The 20821-nt window shown below is 40.2% G+C and overlaps 3 protein-coding genes across 4 annotated transcripts; 1 reads left to right on the top strand and 2 right to left on the bottom strand.

Annotated features, from left to right (window-relative positions):
• On the bottom strand, positions 1939-3760 carry LOC109723876. The gene is made up of 2 exons (XM_020252367.1): positions 2365-3760; positions 1939-2065 (listed from the first exon to the last, which is right to left on the bottom strand). The coding sequence occupies exons 1-2, from the start codon at positions 3488-3490 to the stop codon at positions 2028-2030; spliced, it is 1164 nt and encodes a 387-aa protein (XP_020107956.1). The 5' UTR covers positions 3491-3760; the 3' UTR covers positions 1939-2027.
• Positions 7844-9177, top strand: LOC109723837 (AT-hook motif nuclear-localized protein 20-like). Its single transcript, XM_020252324.1, has one exon. The coding sequence runs from the start codon at positions 7970-7972 to the stop codon at positions 8882-8884; it is 915 nt and encodes a 304-aa protein (XP_020107913.1). The 5' UTR covers positions 7844-7969; the 3' UTR covers positions 8885-9177.
• LOC109723965 (serine/arginine repetitive matrix protein 1) lies at positions 12779-20264 on the bottom strand. Of its 2 annotated transcripts, none has more exons than XM_020252518.1 (14): positions 20112-20264; positions 19887-19976; positions 19560-19682; positions 19306-19473; positions 19129-19215; positions 18895-18992; positions 17058-17102; positions 16892-16954; positions 15737-16261; positions 15220-15336; positions 14870-15112; positions 14709-14774; positions 14434-14628; positions 12779-13634 (listed from the first exon to the last, which is right to left on the bottom strand). In XM_020252518.1, the coding sequence occupies exons 1-14, from the start codon at positions 20130-20132 to the stop codon at positions 13052-13054; spliced, it is 2424 nt and encodes an 807-aa protein (XP_020108107.1). In that variant the 5' UTR covers positions 20133-20264; the 3' UTR covers positions 12779-13051. The 2 variants fall into 2 exon arrangements, with proteins under 2 accessions (XP_020108107.1, XP_020108108.1); XM_020252519.1 differs by having other exon boundaries at positions 14709-14750.

Raw genomic sequence — 20821 nt, 5'->3', positions numbered from 1 at the left:
TTTGTTGAGACAATATATATCCTCGAGGACTATATGCCACTTCAATCCCCAAAAAATATCGAAGAGGACCAAGATTCTTCATGTCAAATTGTTGCTGAAGATAGGATTTAACGGAACGAATATAATCAGGATCATCACCAGTAATTATCATATCATCAACATACAAAAGTAAGGCAGTGAGCCCGCGAGAAGATGTATGAATAAATAAGGCATGATCATTTTCGCTTTGATGAAATCCAAAGGAAAGAATAGCAGACTGAAATTTTTCAAACCAAGCTCGGGGAGCTTGTTTAAGGCCATATAAAGCCTTCCGTAGCCGGCAAACATGACCGGATGAATGGGAAAGACCAGGAGGTGGTTGCATATAAACTTCTTCATGAAGATCCCCATGTAAGAAGGCATTTTTGACATCAAGTTGATAAAGAGGCCAGCTACGAGAGGCAGCAAGAGCAATAAGGATGCGAACAGAGGTCATCTTAGCAACAGGGGCGAATGTCTCCTCATAATCAATGCCATATTCTTGAGAGAACCCTCGAGCAACTAAACGGGCTTTATAGCGATCAATTGAGCCATCAGAATTTGTCTTGACTTTATAAATCCACTTACAACTTATTGGAGTCTTGCCCGGCGGGAGAGGAACTAGTTCCCAAGTACCAGTACGATGAAGGGCAGTAAGTTCTGTGGTCATTGCATCTCGCCATTCAGGAATGGAAACGGCCTGGTGATATGTACGGGGTTCCTGGATATTAGAAATGGCTGCAAAGAAAGCATGATATCGTGGAGAAAAAGAATGAGAGGCAAGACAACCAAAAAATTATGTGGGGCGGCGAGTACGTAGTGGATAGCGGCGCTCAGCAGTCGTTTGATCGTCGGAAGGAACAGTAATTGGTGGGTCGTCATGTGGTGCCGGTACTATAGAAACTTCTGCAGAAGACGAAGATTCAGTGGGCTGAGCGACAATTCGTTGGGGCTCTTCGGGAGAAGATGTGGTGGTCGACGAAGAATTAACAAGAAATGAAAGATCAATAACAGAAGGTGAAGAAACGGCAGAAGTATCAACGCTTAACTTAGATTGAGCATAATATGATACATGTTCAAGAAAAATGACATCTCGAGAAATTCGCATGCGGCGAGCAGTAGGATCATAACATCTGTACCCTTTATGCTCAAGACTATATCCTAAGAAAACACAAATTGACGATTTTGGAGTTAATTTGGTTCGTTCATGCGGAGGCAAAAGAACAAGACAAGTACATCCAAAAACACGCAAATGAGTATAAGATGGTGATTTAGCATACAATCGCTCACTAGGAGAAACGCCGGAGAAAAGACTGGAGGGCATAATATTAATCAGATAAACTGCGGTAGAAACCGCATCTGCCCAAAATTGTTTAGGCACAGACCCATCAATTAGAAGAGATCGAGCGGTTTCAAGGATATGTCGGTGTTTACGCTCAGCAACACCATTCTGTTGAGGAGTATAAGGACAAGAGAGTTGCGGCAAAGTACCATGCTTAGCGAGAAGTTGGCGAAATTCATTTGAAAGATACTCGCCACCAGAATCAGAGCGGAAAGTTTTAATAGTGGCACCAAATTGAGTTTGAACCATGGCAGCGAAATTTTGATACAATTGAAAAAGTTCAGATTTGTTATGCATAAAATAAACCCAGGTAAAGCGTGAGTAATCGTCAATGAAAATAACATAATATTTATTTCCAACACGAGTTGATATAGGTGCTGGTCCCCAAACATCAGAGTGAATAAGATCAAATGGTGCACTTGAAATAGAATTGCTAACAGGAAAAGGTTTAATGGAATGTTTAGCAAGTTTGCATCCAATGCAAGAAACAGATTCGGAATTAAAAACAGGACCTAATACACCACTACGAACTAAAACAGTAAACTTATCAGAAGAAAGATGACCGAGACGACGATGCCAGAGATCAGAATTTGAAGTTGTAGCAATATTTGCTGAATTAATTTTAGGAGGAAGATGCAGATAGTCCATGTAGTACAGGCAGTCACGTCTATGGCCCTGTCCAATCAAAGTCCCGGTCCGACGATCCTGCACAAGACAAGAAGAAGAATCAAAGGTCACTGTGCAATCATGATCAGTAATTTGGCTGACAGATAGTAAGTTAAGAGAGAGTCGAGGTATATGTAGGACAGAGGGAATAGTAAAGCGTCCTGAAGTATCAGATTTAGGTGAAACAACGCCACTATTATTGACAGAAAGAGAGGTACCATCAGCAGTAAAAATATGTGAAGGTGAATTTAATTGAGAAGGTGAAGAAAGTAAAGAAGCATGTGGTGTCATATGAAATGATGCGCCTGAGTCTAAAATCCAGGAATGTTCCGAAGTACCTCCAGGACCAGTCATACCAAAACCTGATGGCGTAGATGAAAAGATAGAGGAGGACTGCCCTGACGAAGTGGATGGAGTCAATTGGTGTTGCTGAAACATCTGCAGTAGTTGAGGAAGACTCAATTGAATAGTTGAAGGTTGCTGCTCTGTAGATGACGCGTTGTTGACCGGAGGAACAGAAGGAGCAGATGCAACAGTAGGCATATTACGAGAGGATCGTAAATGCTGATCTGCCCATTTCTTTTTCCGGCAATCTTGAATTGAGTGACCCCAAAGATGACAGTAACGACATTGAATGCTTCGTTTGTCTTTTCTAGTACCAGGATTTGGAATGTAACTAGAAGGCGGTTGATGATAAGTAGGCGCTGGCACGGGAGGTGGACTTGCAGGACCATGAGCAGCAAGAACGTTAGGCATTGCGGAAGAAGAGGAACTCAAAACTCGAAGACGTGTCTCCTCAGCAATCAATTCCGCGAGAGCCACATCAATAGTAGGGAAGGGAGTTCGATGGAGTAGTTGGCCACGTAATGCTTCAAACTCAGGTCGTAGGCGCATAAGAAACTGGAACAATCGTTGTTGATCACGCACCTGCTTTTGCTTGACAGTACACTGACAAGCTGAGCAAGTGCGACACAAGGGTTCATCCATGGTCGCCAGTTGACGCCAACGAGCCTGCATAAAACTGTAAAACTCTTGGATACTACGCTCACCTTGATGAGCCATGGAGATCTCTTGAAACTCAGCATATGATTGAGCATAACTAGACTGCTCATACATCTGCCGAAGAAGAGACCACATCTGGTGAGCGGTGGACAAATTGATAAGCTGCATCCGAATGTCTATGTTTACCGATGTAGAAATAATTCCACGAGCACGTCGATCAGCAACGAGCCAGTCCTTGAGTTTGGAATCATCGGTTGGTGGACCAGCACCATCAATATGTCCAGTAAGATCGAGAGCATCAAACAAGAGTTGAATGGACACCGACCATTCACGATAATTAGGCCCGGAGAGTTTAACATCGAGCTGGGCAATAGTCGATGCAGGAACCTGTACAGGCGGCATTGATGGAGGTGTCGGTGTAGGAACCTGTACAGGCGGCATCGATGGAGGTGCGGATGTCATGACAGAATTAGGTCGAGAGATACCGACGGCGATCTTGTGACGACGAGCTTTTGCGTATTAAGCTAGTCGCGCTCTGATACCATGAAACAAAGAATAATTGGAGAAGAAAATATATTTCTTTCTGATTTGATAAATTACAAAAGACCTCTTTATATAAACAGAGATCAAGCTAATACATGGTGAGTTGTGAATTGGTAAGAAAACTAATATAGTATACACTAATATAAGGAATGCATAATCTCCTGTACAAAGAAATATTTATATAAAGTAACAAGAATATCAACGCATAGCAATTTTAAATTATTAATATATTATTGATTTACTAACTTTTTTTTAGTATAAGTGGCAAAAAAAATTTGTGGTTGATACTCGAGATTTTAAGTTTGAATTCTAATTGATTCACATTTTCAATAAAAATGGATAACACGTTATCTTTTATTTTGCAAGTTACATTAGATATATATAAATTTATTTAAAATTTTTATCGGAGCTATAAATTAATGAGCAATGCTGCTCATGCATCTATAAAATAGAGTAGAGCTCACGCGCCCATCTGTACTCATTTTATTTATTTTGTTTACTAAAATATAAATTTTTTAAAATTCTTAAAGCAAAGAGTTTATAAATAATAATTTTTTTCTAAATTAATAATTTATAAAAGTGCTAAATCTTTAGCATTACACAATAGTTAATCAATAGTTAAGCAAAGAGACACCACTGATTCTTGTCTACTCCATGCTCCCTCCATACCCACGTGACACCAAGTCTCTTTCGTTTTCGTTTTCTGTACTTGAACCATTATATTATATTAATCATAGAGCAGTGTGAATTTCTTTTCGTTATAAAATTACAGTTCTAGAATATCTATAATTTATTATTAGTTTTGTTTACTACTTTTTCTTTAAAAAAATTAAATTTTTCAAAAAATAAAATGATATTTTTTTAAATTAAAAGAATCGTAATTTTGCAAAATCCTTTTAGATCGGAGACTTTACTATTACTCCTGGCGTTATCTCCATTCGTTGGATTGATAATTTGAAATTTCCACGAGCGGGCCGATTCTATATATCCTTTGGACGGCGTAGATACGCAGGAGACATAGATTCGTAGATTACATCGACGGCCGCGATCGATTCTTACGGTCATTTCGCACCGCGCAAATTGGTACCGGATCAAACCAAGTATCGATTCAAGACGTCAAATCAACGGTCGAAATCTCGAGAGTGGGGGCGTCCGATCATGGCCAGTTATGGTCAGTGTGTCGGTCCCACCAAATGAAACATCTTTTCCCTATTTGGAAATCCTGCATCAGCGTAGATAGAGGGGCGTTTTGTGTACTTTGATCTGCGACCAGTTCAAAAGGAGCAGTATCAGGGGAGGGTGCATTTTCCAAATCGGAACAGGTGGTATTAGGTAATTACGAGGACGGGTTACTTTTACAAATGCACGACGCAATTTTGCCAAAAGTCGCTTACATTAATCGAGCTCGTACAGCAAAAAGATGGCAATGTACAGTACCACCAATTTGACAAGTGGGTCTTAAATTCCAACTTGGTTTACTTACCTAAATGGTGCACAAGAAAAAAATGAACGTTTCACCCTATGTTTTGTCTTAATTAATTGGAATCTTTTACAATTGGGCAAGAAATTTTGTGTGCTAGGGGACCAACTAGAGTTAGTGATGTTGGTGTAGCTAGAGTAAATCTCAAACAAATTTGTGTGTGTACATATGCGTGTTTAACTTCAATATAAATTAAAAGTCATCAATTTTACTCAAGAAAGTTGGTTAAGAATTTGATGGTTGGTACCCCGTGCAATCCCTTGGGCAGAATAGAGTTTTAAATTCAAATTTTAATTGCTTTATACTTTTAGTTGAATTTATTTCCAAACAGATTTACTTAAGTGGATAGCTTCTACATTTCTCTCAAAATAAAGTTTAAAATTTATTATACATATAGTTTATTTATTCTTCAAATTCCTTTTTTTTGTTGGAAAAATATTCTTATAAACTTTTTCGTTATTCAAATTTTTTTCCTTACTGTTAGCATCTATTAATTCATCTCAGATTAAACCTGAATTATGTCTTAGCGTGAAAGTGAAATATCAATTTTGTTCCTTGTTAATTGAATCCATTTTCGGAACTCTTTTCTCCCAGCCCTCCTCTCTTTCCAGGGTATTTTTTTCATATCTATCGGATTCTCTCTTTTGGATCCTTATTGGCAAGAGGATGGAAGAAGAAGAAAAGGCCGAACCAAACAGTAGAGCAACTGAGCATAGTGTCGTAGAATCGCTCGGAGCATTAGAAGCTGCTCAGTTGGAGCCTCTCTTCCGAGGGAGAATTTTGAATTCCTCCGATAATCCATTTCTCTAATTTTCGAACGAAGGTGACATGCATCCTTTAATACATTTTGTGTATAAAATTTTATTATTTTAGTTTTTTGGATTAGAAATAAACTTTTTTGTGATTAGAACTTGATTTCATAATTTGGGTTAAGTGGAGGCACCAATGGAAAGAAAAAAATAACATTTCATCTTCTTTGGCTCCAGAGAGAAGATGACGGTTATAAGGTCAAATAAAAAAAGTAAAAGGCCGCTAAAAACGAATAAAATAAGTGAGTGATTGTAAATAGTATATTTAAATGAAAAAAATAATTATTTCATAGAAGATAATAATAATTTTTAAATGCGCACTAATAAAGTCTAACTCTGAAAATATATTTAAAAATATTTAAAACTTTATAAGAATATTTATTAAAATAGCGCAATATTAGAAATATAATTTTTATATTGGTTCCTTAAAAAGGATAAGTATAAAAATCTAGAACCTTCAAATGGTAGTATATAATTAAGCAAGTGCTATTTTTTTTTAAAAAAAATAAAGTACTGCTAATAATAAGTTTTTGTTGATCAATTGATCTGCTCGATCGTTTGTTATTCCGACCAAGGCATTCGACAGTATGTTGTGACTCGAGACAGTGGCGTGTTGTGCCGCGCTGTGTTCCCACTCTCTGCCCCACTTCCTCCTGCCCTTTCACGTTACCCCCAATAACACAATACATCACAACACAATACAACTTAGACCGACCAATAGTCTCTAGTGCAAGTAACAAAAAATTTAATAGTTGATATTCGAGATTCTAAATTTGAATCATATTATTTCTAGTTAAAATTATTTTTAAATAAAATAAATGAAACAGATAGCATGCTATTTATTTCTCTAAAAAAAAAAAAATTTATACTGCACGAAGTTCTTTTACACACGAAAAATTTTAGAATGCAACGAATATATTGATGAAGTGGCGTAACAAATCAATCAAAAATCTCCTTTTAAAAATATATATTCCATCATGATTATAAAAAAATATTTTTATTATATTTTTTTTGAAAAGAAGGAATGTAATTGATTTATTATTAATAATATAGTGCAAGTGTGATAGTGTAGAATCCTTCCTTCCACACGGTGCGCTCTGATCCCATTAAATTCATTGAGGTAACGCCACAAAGAGAGAGAGAGAGAGAGAGAGCAATGTACAAGTGTACAACAAATCTACTGTTTCCAAAGTTGTACAGCTTGTTTCGAATGGAACTGGAGAGGAGAAATAAAGGAAGAGGATCGTAGAGTACTAGCTGGGTAGCTCCTCCATATAGAGACAGAAATAGAATCAGAATTAGTATTAGAATGAGAATGGATGGAGCCACAAGAGAGGGAGAGAGAGAGAGAGTCTCGTAATCGTAATCGTAATCGTAATCGTAATCGTAGTAGTAGTAGCTTGCGACCACAAGTAATCGATCAGTCTTCTGCTTGCGACCACAAATCAACTTAGGGCCCACCGTGTTAGGGGGGGTCCAAGCCAATGCTACGGCCACGGCCATCCTGCTGGCGCACGCAGTTCACTATTCGTTAGGTGGATCTCCGACTGTGACTTCGACTGCGACTGGGACGTCCGTAGCTACCGAGCACAGCAGGGTTGGACAAAAGTCATGATAAGCCTCAATTAAGCTGTGCGGGCGGTGTCGGCTGCCGGCTGCCAACGTTTCTTTTTTCTTTTTTCTTTTTCTTTTTTTTTTTTTTTTTTTTTTTTACTTTTTCCATCTTAACCCTAGCTAGAGAGGGATTAATAGATTGAGCTGCAACCGCATCCATCCATCCATCCATCCATCCTCCCTCTCTCTCTCTCTCTCTCTCTCTCTCTTCTAGTTCTAGTCCTTATAAAATATATTTTCCCTTCCCCCTCCGATCCCTCCCTCTCTCTCTCTCTTCTGTCTCTGCTTATATATTCTCTCTCTCTCTCTCTCTCTCTCTCTCTCTCTCTCTCTCTTCTGTCTCTGCTTATATATTCATTCTATCTTTTTATTCTTTCGTCGAGTACGTGTTGCGTGTGTTGGATTGGATTATTAAATTAGCCCAAATTAACAAGCTAATATATAAAAATAAAGAGGAAGATCGAGCTGGCAAACAGGTGGTGGGCCGGCGCGGCCATGGGAGGCGTCGACCCCGCCGCCTCCGCCGCCGCCGCCCCGTCCTCTCTCCGCCTCCACCACCTCCACCACCACCTGCTCCTCCTCCGCGACCCCTCCGACGTCAACAGCGCTGCTCCCACCACCCCCAACAGCAGCGCCAGCAACGCCAACGCCGCCACCACCAACAACAACGACGACGACGCCCCGCTCTCCCCCTCCGAACCCGACCCCGACCCCGACCCCGACCCCGACCCCGACCCCCCGGGCTCCGGCTCGTCCTCAGGGCGCCGCCCGCGCGGGCGACCCCCGGGCTCCAGGAACAAGCCCAAGCCTCCCATCGTCGTCGCCCGCGAGAGCCCCAGCGCGCTGCGCTCCCACGTGCTCGAGATCGCCAGCGGCGCCGACATCGCCGGCGCCGTCGCCGCCTTCGCACGCCGGCGCGGCCGCGGCGTCTCCGTCCTCAGCGCCAGCGGCGCCGTCGCCAACGTCACCCTCCGCCAGCCCGCCGCCCCCCCGGGCGCCGTCGTCGCGCTCCACGGCCGCTTCGACATCCTCTCCCTCTCCGGCGCCTTCCTCCCGGCCCCAACGCCGCCGCCCCCCGCTGGCCTCACCGTCTACCTCGCCGGCGGCCAGGGCCAGGTCGTCGGCGGGAGCGTCGTCGGCGAGCTCCTCGCCTCGGGGCCCGTGATGGTCGTCGCCGCCACCTTCGCCAACGCCACCTACGAGCGCCTCCCCCTCCCCGACGACGACCCCGATCCAGCAGCAGACGCCGCGGCGGCGCCTACTCCTTCCGAAGGAATGCAACTGCAGGAGATCCCGGGGAACAACGGCGGCGGGGATTTGGCGGCGCAGCCGGTTTCGATGGCGCTGTATAATCTGCCGCCGAATCCGCATATATCGAACGGCCGGTCGTCGTCGCCGCCGCCTTATTAATTAAGTAGTAGTGTTTGTTCCTCTTCTTCCTCTTTCTTCGTATACATTTGAGTGTCTTACTGTGTTAATAATCATTGGCTCACTTGTATTGCGCATGCATGCTTTTCAAATTTAGGAGCGGAGTGATCGATGCAGAGTAGAATTATATGTTCATGTTCGTGTTCATGCTCGTGCTCTGTAGTTGCCTTATAAATATGTCACCGCAGGGTTCTTAGTTGTACAAACAAATTAAGCAATGTATCACTAGTTGTAGAACTTAAAATTGTTCAAAAGCTATTCTGCCGTTCTGATCTTTCCCCTAGCTTGTCCATATATGCCGAGTTTAATTTTTATTTCAATCCATTCACGCGCGCATGTAGCTTCTGCTATTGATTATATTTTCTATGCATGCATTTCTCTCTCGAGCAAATGCTAGATTTACGTTCCAAAAGCAATTAATTGTACTACTTTTAACTCTATTAATATTCAAGAGAAAACCTTTTTCAACCAGTGTTTTCACTTTTTTAAAAAAAATACTGAAATTCAAAAAGAGGTGGATTAAACTCTAGTCGGCCTTTGGACGAGTGGTTGTAATCTAATCTCTCCTTTTCTTTTTCTTCTTCTTCCTTTTTTTTTTTTTTTTTTTTTTTTTTTTTTTTTTTTTGTATTTGTCTTGTCTATTTTGGAGTGTTTGGGAGCTTTAATCCGCATATCTGATAGAGATGTTAAATTTAAAAATATGAAGAAACTGTTAAATGCTATTTCAAGCACTTAGAATAATCAGTTACTTCACAAAGAGCATTGATTATTCTCCTCTTATTACTGATCATGCAAGTATATCCAAGTTGGCACTTGATTCTTTGATGACTATAATTTAAATTTGGAGTGACACGGGGGTTGATTTGGTATAGCATATGTATGGGTTATAGGGGTAGGGTGTGATTGGTTTATATATAGGGGTTAATTGTCATCGATCTGGGCCATTTTTTAGTGAATGATCGATCGATCGGAATCAGTTGTTTTGTCCCGATTTGATGGCTAGGGAAGCTTTTGTTTTTTTTATTTTTTGTTTTTTGCTTTTTTTGTTTGATGCATTTACTTGATTTCTGGATACATATGTAAACGTAACTGGAAAAGAATTTTATAGTTTACAGCTAGTGTTGGTTGTGCTTGTGGTTTCTTGTGGAAAAAAGTCGCAGGTGCTAGGGTAACAAGTAAGGAGACACAATGACTTAGTAGAGGTGTTAATTGAAGTGTTAGGTGCAATGAATTGTTCTCCAAGTTGATCCCATCTCCACACCTTAATTAATTTGGTTGAGGGTTTGGAGAGCATCCTTTCACATCAACAAAATAAGACGTTCACTCTTTGCATGGATCCTTTTTCGTGTGGAAAGTTTGGCCCATTAAGGAAAGTAAACTCTACGATCTATGGAGAATATATACAAGGGTGAGACAAGGAGCAGAAACCACACACACCTTTCCTTCATTTCACCCATCTAATCAGATCCTACTTGCCGATATTTTATTTTAGTGGTTACTATAATTAGCTGTAATTGCTCATCGATCGGCTTCATCTTCTGCTGAGCTTTTTTGAGTATGAACATGTACTTTCCTTGTTTGTAGCTTTTAAGAGGTCTCAATCAATAATGGGTAAGGGTTAACCAAATAAGAAAAGTACTCGTGAGCCAACAATAGTTTGACTATTGTTCATAGGAGACGTTGATGAAGAGTTACCATTAATTAATTAATTCGTCCGATTATGTTACACATTTCGGTGCCTAAATTTATCACAAGCACGGTGATATATCCACGTTGGTCATGCAGTTTGTTTGAAAAATCAGTGTACAAGCTTTTCACGGAGAACGCAGAGGAGCAGTTACGCGTAAGGTACGATTTATCTAAAGTAATGCATTATTTTATAATTATTCGGGTCAAGGAGCGAATATAGATATATTATAGACAAAGAGGGATTCCTCCGCAGCAAGAAAAAGTCAATAATACGAAGAGCCATCACGTGCAATTGATCAAATCTTTAATCCTTCTTTACGTACGTATGATCTTTAATCCTTCTTTACGTACGTATGCGTGTACGTGCGTACGCACGCATGTGCAGATGTAGGACAATCATCGATCATATGTCTGAACACGTGCCTAACTTGCTCACTTATTAGTTTACTATATTCAGAAATTCAAAAAGAAAACTTTGTGTGTACTATGGCCGGGATTTATTGCGCCCACCGTTCGTCGCGTGCGTTGAATTTACAAAGGAATCCATGGTGGCCATGGCCCGGATTAATCAATCATTTATCTCCCTCCCTAGTTCTGCTATAGCCTTGTTGGAGTTTCGCTAGAGTTTCTGCGACAGTACTAAGCGCCGCGCCGATTTATTTTATTAGAATTTTATTTAATAAATATAATTTATAACATTTGATCAAGCCTTAGTTATATTATTATTATTACAATCTTTTTCTTTCGGCTTCTAAAAGTCAGTCGCACAACACAACGTGAGCTCTAAATCTCATTTATTGCCGATTGAACTGTACGTTGCTTCTAATATAAAAAATTGTTCAAAAAGTTTGGCCAAACATAGATCTACGTCGCATGAGTTAAATTACGTATATACGGAGTAATGAGAGGCAATTGTCGGAGTCCAAGTATAAATGTAAATAGAGAAACAAAGGAAACAAGGGTTTGTTTAGGCTAGCTGGGTGCCATACCCATACCCATACGGCCATACCCATACCCATACCCGTGCGGGAGGGGGTTAGTCCTAATTAAGATAGTTAATGGCGTTCACTTCCCCACGCGTGTGGGGATAAACCGCACGTGTGTGCGCCCCACCTCCGTGCAACCAATCTTATCTTCTTTAGCAAATGGGACAGCAATGAATGGAGTACTTGTCAAGGGGTGTCCTTGTTTTAACTTTGAATTCGTTCGCTTGCGTATTTGGTTTCTTTGGGAGAACGCCTCTCGCCCACTTGCCTAGACTAGAGGCTACAGGATTTTTGACTTTGGAAATTAAGAAGAGGGAGCTCTGTAGATTAATTATTATTATTTAAAAAAAAAAAAAAAAAATCCTGGACCAGTTCCTGTGGACTAGGAAAAATAGAAAGTTATTTCTTGCACCGGACGGACCACCCTGGTAGCTCCATGCACATGGAGAATGGAGATGGATTAAGAGATTCAATATCAGTACGGTTGAATTGGTTGGGAGGTTGCATTCATGCTCAGTTTAGACCACAATTACAACAGCAATTTGACAAATGCTCAAGGGCCTCGTTACAACTAATCCGCAGATTAAGCAGCTTCTGTCAATTTCAGGGGGAACGGGGGCGGAAGGGACGGCGGAAAGCAACAGACTAGTCAACCATGAAGAGAGATGAGAATCAACATCAGAATCGCCAGTTTTCCAAGGCCTGACCAATTCTCTGATAGGCATAGGATCAGAACAGTTTGTTGTATGCACAACTTACCTGCGGACTACCTGAACCCAAGAATGAAAAACAGGAAGGTATTAATCATGTTTCACTCCGAAGAAAACCAACAAAGCAGGCAAGCTAATTGACCAATTAATTGCTCGGAGGACAACTTCCATAACCTGAATCATTCAAACAAAATAGCAACTTAACGCTATCTCACGATCTGAGAAGCTTAAAGCAAAACAATATGCGCAGCATTCCACCTGTTTTTTAAGTTTTAATGATGGAAATCTGCACACTGCCAGCTTTACCAGGACTTCCACCTATCTGCCAGAACAAGCTTTCTTTAGTTTCTTTTTTCAGCAATTGTCGGAGGCCTAAAAGGTTAATGTTTTCCTTTGTCACTTCATGTACTGGAAATGGTGAGTAGTTACAGATAACCAGCATGAAACCAGTACGAATTATCAAATATACTAAAATAGCACAATAAGATCACTCGTTGAAAGTTGTAAACATTAAGATCAAACTAAACGAGTAGGCATAACTTCAAAAGTTACACAGTGAAGTAAATGTTACCGCATGCCTACCAGCTAAATCTGAACTAAATTGCATCAAAAGAACAGCTCAAGAAATCCTCATTAAGCCATATTAACTGCCAAATTAAACACAGATTACATCAAAAAACCATGCCATGTAATAGGTTTACTTTCTGTCTAGAAAACAGACATGAATAAACTTCAGAAAAAAGGGGCCAAAAATGATTAAAAATTCAGCGATTTGTAGCCTTCTTTGCTCTAAGAGACTCGAGGGCCCTAGCTCGAAGCTCAAACTCGAGCTTTTTCTGCTCAGATTCCGTCTCTCGTGCATCGCTTAATTCATGAGCAGCATCTTGGTCCTCATCAAGATCAGATGGTGGGGTAACAGTATCCACGGGCTTTGCTTTTTGCTTGCTCTCACGGCGCTCTAACTTTCTGCGATGCCGCTCTTCACGCCTTTGACGCTTTTCCTCCTTTCTCAACCTTTTCTCATCCTTCCTTCTCCTCTTCGTCTCCTTATCTGTCTCAGAATCAGACTCCGAGCTATCATTCAAATGTCTTTTGTGCTTGTAGGACTTCTTGTGCCATCGCTTTTTACCCCTTTCAGCTTCTTCGGAATCTGAACCTACAGTTATTTCATTGCTTTCATCCAACTTTTTCTTGGATTTTCTAGTTTCTGTTTCATGGTCTGATTCAACACGTTCATATACATCGTCATGATAAAATTTTCGCCCCTTTATTCTTCCCACACCAAATTCTGTTTCATGTGACGATTGTGATGGTTGATGTTCAAGTTTCTTCTGCCGATCCCTGTCACTGCAATGCAAAATTTTGTCAAAAGTATTGAATAATGGTGCATACAAAATGTGCTTAAAATAACAAACTCTACACTGCCAAGGGAGCAGTGGAGGGAGGGGCAGGCAGCCTGACCATAAGAATTGCAACCGTCTAATTGATAGATACACCTTTTAGAGGTATGGCATATTGAATGTGATGAAATGGATGCCACAATAAGCACGTACGATTTTTTTTTTGCTTCAGATGGCATTAAGGTCATGAACCAAAAATGCCACACACCCAACTTTCTGAATATTTTCAGATGGCCATGAGGTCAGCATGCTTTTCAAAAGGGATTGCAGACCAACATGCATGATGTAAAATCATGAAATTGTGGGAGATAAGGAAGCCTATAAATTTCAGCTATCTTACCACCAGAAAAAGAACAAATGTAGTAAAAATCCAACCAGCCAACCCCCATCTGAGAAAGAAAAGATCCCTTGGTCATTTTTTTCAGCATCCAGTCATGAGCCATCATCATAAACAAAGATTTCACAACTAGTCTCAACTTAAAAATGTGACAGGTTGGTTCTTTCTAGCCAGCAGATAAGAAGAGCTCCTGAATATGTATTCATATTTTTTCTAATGAAAGCATAAATAAGTCTATCTCCTTCCATTCAAAGAGTAAGAGAAAAGACGGAAAGAAATGCCTAAATATCAGTATGTGAAGGCATATGAATATAATAGCTGAAGGGGAAGGAAAGCAGCAAGATAAATACACAAAGATAAGAGAGTAGATAAGCATAAAAAGAATGAAGAATAGCAAGATAATTCTTACGTTTTCTGTTCGTCGATCTTCTTTATTGATTTCAAATCAGCATGACGAGTTTGGTTAGCTGAAGCATAATCATCAGCTGATTGATTGGGAGAGTATTCTTTTCGATCCAAGTCATTTGTAGATACCTTCTGATGCACATCTGTTAATAAATCTTTGTTCTTCCTGCTTGAGGTATCAACGTGATGCACATTTTTCCTGAATTTAGGGGGTACGTGCGAGCTATGATTAGTCATGCACCTAAGTGAAAATCAAAGAGAAAAAGAGCAGAATATCACCTAGCGCGACTTGCTTTGTCTTCTTCTCTACTTGTGTCCGGGCTGTCATGACAAGGCAATTGTTTCCTAGTGTTTTTATCATGACTCTCAGTATAAAAAACCAACAAGCACAATTAACCAATATCAGGAAATTAGACAAGTTTGTGTAGCCTACTGCCTACCTGTTATCACTTGGAACTTTTCCTGAAAGGCTGGGAGACTCTGAATGATTTGGAGAATTCTGTAGATGCAAACTCTGCTCTCTGTTATGGATCTCATTATGATCAGTTAAATCACGCTGGGGAGATCTTAAAGTTATGGGCAACCTGCGTGATGTGGAGTCTAAAGCTTTCTGCTTTGTATCAAGATGCTCTGCCATCTCTCTATCGTCACTATGCTGAGAAGGTGATCTTCTTTCTCGATACCTTAAAGATTGTATGAGTAGTGTATGTAATACAAATTCCAGTTTCCCATTGGAAGAAGCTGCAAAAACTTAGGAAACAATACAATAAGGGATTGCCTGAAGGTTTACCTTCTAGGGGTGTGTTCATCACGACTAATGCGTACACCATTTGTGCGCCTTTCAATCTCCCTACTTGAAGCCCTCCGATAAGGATATGGACTACGGCTCCTGTAGGGGCTGCTACTCCTGCACATGCATTAAACATCAAATAAAAATATTCCAGCTAATTTCAAACATACCCCTACATGCATCACATTTTTTCCATATACCGTTTAGAAGTTTGCACTACCACATATACCCCTCTAAAGATTTGTAAATACTCAAAAATGCCCTTTTTGGAGGGCATTTAAGAAAACCACCGTTGTATTTTCAGGGGCACCCACTATTTTTAAGGTATTTTTAAGTATTTTTACATATATACAGGCATCAATGATATATCCAACATTCAGAGGCAATCTATCACATGTATTTGTCGAGTACATACATAATTTTGCAATAAGATTATTTTTCCTGAATGACACAGTAAGAGAAACATCAACTAATAAAACAAACCAGTAAGTAATTCTAAAGTTTGCATTATCATCACCTCCTTTGTCGTGGAGAGAGATAGGGATTCGAACCACGAGTTCTAGGCGAAGACACAGGTGATCTCCTTCGAACTCTAGGTGACCTTGACGGGGGCAATGGCAACCGGCGTCGTACTGAGGATGGTGTCCTACGTCTAGGTGGAGTGAAAGGCCTACGTCGAACTGGAGACCTGTGAAAAGCAGGAGAAGGTGATCTTCTACGTGCAGGAGAAGGAGATCTGCGGCGCCGAAATGAAGGAGATCTCCGCCGTCCATAAGGAGATCTATCTCGGTATGGAGACGGAGATCTACGTCTTGATAGTGAAGGAGATCTCCTCCTTGGATGGGGCGATCTCCTCCTGACAGGCGAACGAGCTTTCCTTGGTGAACGCCTGCGAGATGGCGAGAGAGAACGTCGAGGAGATCTGTGCTGCCTTTCAAAAGGGATGGGCTGTCGCAAAGGCGATCGAGAGCGTCTCTTGGGAGAGACAGAAGGCCTTCGAGATTCTGGCGAAACAGATCTGTTCCTTAACTTACGATCTTCCCTGGAAAAATTAGTTAGCTAGTTTGAGTTGAAGTTGAACTACTATAAAGGATGATTGCAAAGTGAGTTAAAGTGTCACAAAGCAAGATCGCTAAAGTGTCACAAAATATCTTTCAAGAAGGAAGGCAACTACCAAGGATAGCTTTTGATACACCAACAAAGTAGTAAGTAGCTGCACAAGTGGTCAGAACCAATTTATTCTCCATTCTAGCAACGCTTCATGCCAGTTGGAAAGAGATTCTTTAATCTTGTTATCTTTCTACGAAAATATGTCCTGAATCTTACTTTCACTTGGAAAACATAGATCAAGAATTCATCTGCATTCTATTTGAAAAAAAGGGGGTCCTTTCTCATGATCATAAATGGAAGCTGACAATAATAAAGCGAATTGATCTTAGTTATTATTGGGAAAGGAAATCTTGAACGCAAAGAAACTACATCTATACGAGTAAAAAGAAATTACGTATGATAACTTCCTTGTTAGAAGAAGGTTAAAAGGAAGTCTCCATAGTATAGATCAATAATGAAATCCTATGTCACAAATGCATCTCATTTTGCAAATCTAGGATACCAACTGAACTGTTTCAATTTCAGTTACAAGAAAAGCAAAAGTTGAAGAAAAGAAAGGTACATTGAGTAGCTCCCAGATTTGGAAATTGATCTGCTGTGAGACCTACTTGGCAAAGGTGACTGCCTGCGGGGAAAAAACTATACATTAGTAGCTCTGTCAGGAATGTAATTAACAACCAGAAAATTTAAGAGATAATATAACACATTATAGAGAGGAAAAGCTGTACCTGTGAGAAGGAGAACGATCGTCTGAACCTCGAGATCTAGAGTGCCTAAGGAAAGCATAAATAAATTGGTCCATAGCAATTCAATGACACAATAATCCTTTTCATTGCTCACTTGCAAATTATTTAATTAGAACATGAAGCATAAGATAGATACCTAATCAATATGCAAATCTAGAACAGCAAAATGCTAAACCGTCTTTTACCTCACAAGGCCATTGGTAAAAATCATAGATTACAATCAGTAGTGGAAAATGCCTACGTGCCAAAAAGGATCTATTAGAAGATATAGCATATACATGAAAATTGACGAATTTTCAACCTAGAGTATTAATTAAAACATACCGAAAAGCTCTTTCCAAGTCAACAACAGATGATGTTTAACCAGAAGTATCTTTACACAGGATAAAGCTCCAGTTAGACATTGAAAATTATAAACAAAGCAAGAAAAAGAAGGACATATTATGAATTTACAAACAAATTCTACACTACAGGCAGTGGACAGTGTTAAAGAAAGTGCAAAATCCCAATGCAGCAAAACTGCCTACAAACAAAAGCTAAAAGATGGAACAATTGTAAGTGAAAAAAGTACTCCACATTAGAATGAAATGTTAATGCTGAAGATAAGGAAAATAGTAGATAATAGAATCATTGGAAAAAAGGAAGCATTAGCAACCCTAGTCGTGTGGAAACCAATCCTCCAATCGTCTTTTTCATATAATTTTTCATTGAATTTTTTAAATCATTAGTTATAGTGATTGGACTACAGCAAGTCATCATCATATTTCAAGCTCCCCCTCTGCCCCCGAAAAGAATATGGGATTGACAAATATGATGACTTAAAAGAGATTAACAGCTTTTTATAACCGCCTGTAGGCCAGACATCAACCTCTGACGAATCTGACCAAAGAAAAGTTAACTAATAAATGTATTTGCCATGAAAGTTGAGAAAAGGATAATTTACCTTCTTTTTATTAGTTTAGGCTCATCAATTTAGGATTACTTAGTATGCAATGTCGAGAGAGAGAGCTATAAGAATGCTTTTCATGAATTAACTTGCTCTGCCACCTTCTATGTCAATGATTAGTAGCATAACCATATAACAGGCGTCAATGAGTCAAAGAGGGCCAAACAAATTTGAAAGTCCCCAAAAAGGTGTCAATGAGTCAAAAGAGAGCCTAACAAATTGGATAGTCCGAAAATACACAAATGGAGACAACAATCTGTTAGTCTATACCTTAACATAAAAGCCAACTGACTATGTTTCAAGTTTTGAAAGGTGATCTGGGGTTGAAGAAAATAGTGAATATAAAAAATTTGAGGCATACATAAGAAAATTTATTACCAATACTAAAACACAGAACATAAGCTTCATGATAAAGTAGATATGGTGCAAAAGATAGCATGCACCAGAGTACTACTCAAGAAGAGACATTTACACTACATTATAAATAGGGGAGGAAAAAATGAATGCAAAGCAATCAGAGATACATCAGTGACATCACATAATCCACCTCCACACAAACTCATCATGCTCAAAATGTTCAACAAAGAGATATTTAACAAAATGAGACAATCACTGTATGATTAGTGTAAGCCAAGTAACTTTGCTTGTAGCCCTTGGTTTTCTTGGTAAGATCATCGTAACCTAACACCAGCAGGCTAAGTAAGAATATCTAACTCAAAATTGTACCATTAAGCTAGACTATACCAAATCCCAAGTGACTGTGGAATGAAAACGACATAAATAACAATTATATCCATATCAAACTATTAATACTTTATGATGCATAAGATAACACTGGAGCAGTGGTAGTGTCGTAAGGTTATAAGTACTGACTGGTTCTTTGCTCTTGAATGATGTCTCACATCCGAATCTCTCTCTTCCTTTGAATCAAAAGCAACATTAGCCAATTTTGGGTTGTGATCCTCCCCGTCCTACAGTAGTTTGAGGTAAAGAATGATATGAACCCAAATAATCGGAGAAGCTAGCTGAATGACATGAGAAAGAGAAGAAGTCACAAAATAATCCTTTAACGCACTAGAAATCTCTTGCTCAGAACATCCAACTTACCCGTGTCTGGTGTTTTTCTTGCTCCAACTCCCTTCCCTCTTTCTCTCTTCTCTTCTGAATTTCCAGCGCAATTTTATCATTCTCCGCCTACAAAAAAAACTTATGGATCTGACAGGATACAAAACAAGCACAACTAAGAGAACATAGTTTACATAACCCTAGATCTAGAGCACAAACCTTTCTCTTTAAAATCTCCTCTTCCTTTGCATCCAAAAACTGTTGCGGAACTCCACTAGCATTCTTCTGAGCACTGAGAAGAAGACCCCATAGCTCCTTCATGAACTTCACTGTATTCTTTTCCATAAACCCTGTCAGTTGGATCTGTATCTGTTTCCCATCTATTTCCTGCAAATTTAACCAGAGGAAAACCCGAGGTTAATGGGGTCCACTCAGTACTGAAAAATCAGCAAGATAGTAATTTACAATCTTGCCTTTCCATCCAGGAGTCCGTATATAAAGTTGATGAGAACTTCATCTTCAAATCCTAGGAGCTCGGTCACCCTTGTTGCAATCCACGGTCTGATCACATCCATTTTCACCTTCGTCATATCCACCTGTGTATTGACCCGTTAGACTCAAAATTCAAACGTCAACAAAGAAGACTATGTTGCTCTTAGATCACCTAACAGTGAAAATTCGTCACATAAACCCTAGGAATAGATCAATTCCCTGCAATCCATCAAAAACCCTAATGTCCTGCGCAAGTAGTAAAGTTGATACCAAATCTACATATGAAAATCTGGAATAGAGGTACAAACCAAGTGCTCGAGCTCCGGGGCAAATTTCTGCGTCTTCAGGAGCTTCGCCTGCTTGTTGGAGAAGCGAGTATCCTGATCCGCCGAAGTACCCTGGAATCAACAAAAGAAACCACTCAAAAACCCTAAAAGATCGCTTCAATAGCGAGGAATTAGAAGGCGGGCGAAGAGAGAGCACGAAGAAGAGGGGATTGAAGTAAGGAACAGTAGGGATTCAGCATCGCGCACCCGGAAGAAGCCTCCCGACATCTTCGTCTAGGGTTTGGAGAAGCGCCGGAGTAGACGAAGAAGAAGAACAAAATCACGAAGCCCCGAGCTGCGAGTCGCCTTGCGCTCGCTCTCTCGCTGCAAGGGTTTCCTGCGAATGGATGTCGCAGGTCCAACCCGATAGCCGGATGGGTGTTTTGTAGTACGTGGGTAAGAGAACTCACTGTTTTATGGGCTCACTTGGGCTTGCCATGGGTCAAATTCGGGCTGGGCGGATTGTAGAGTCGGGCTGTAGTTCGGCCCGTTTTGGGATATTGGGCTTATTTCGAGTTGGAAGCCTTGTAACGTTTAGCCCGATAATGATGCGCCTTTACATTTTCTATTTATTTCAACTTTCTATTTTTTTTTGTAATTATTACTTTGAGCTTGGGCCCATTTTGAGATTTCAAAAGGAGGGAACTTCAACTTGAACCCTTTTTTTTCGAAAAATGTTACTATATAGCAAATAAATTGTTAATAAATAACTTTTAATGTGGTGCTTATCATAATAAGCACTAGCACGGCTATTTCTCTCAAAAAAGCACTAGCACGGCTAAACGGATCGGGTTGGATCGGAGTCGTCTAACGACCCAGAGACCAGAGACCGGGCCAAGCAAACGCATGCAAGTGACAACTATTTGACTCGTTTATGGCGTACGCCGCCTCTCCAACCGACTTGCTTGTGGAGGCGA

The sequence above is a fragment of the Ananas comosus genome, linkage group 18 (genome assembly GCF_001540865.1).
Source record: "Ananas comosus cultivar F153 linkage group 18, ASM154086v1, whole genome shotgun sequence".
Lineage (NCBI taxonomy): Eukaryota > Viridiplantae > Streptophyta > Magnoliopsida > Poales > Bromeliaceae > Ananas > Ananas comosus.
The sequence above is the reverse complement of the archived record's forward strand: the minus strand, read 5'-3'. Positions and strand labels throughout refer to the sequence as shown.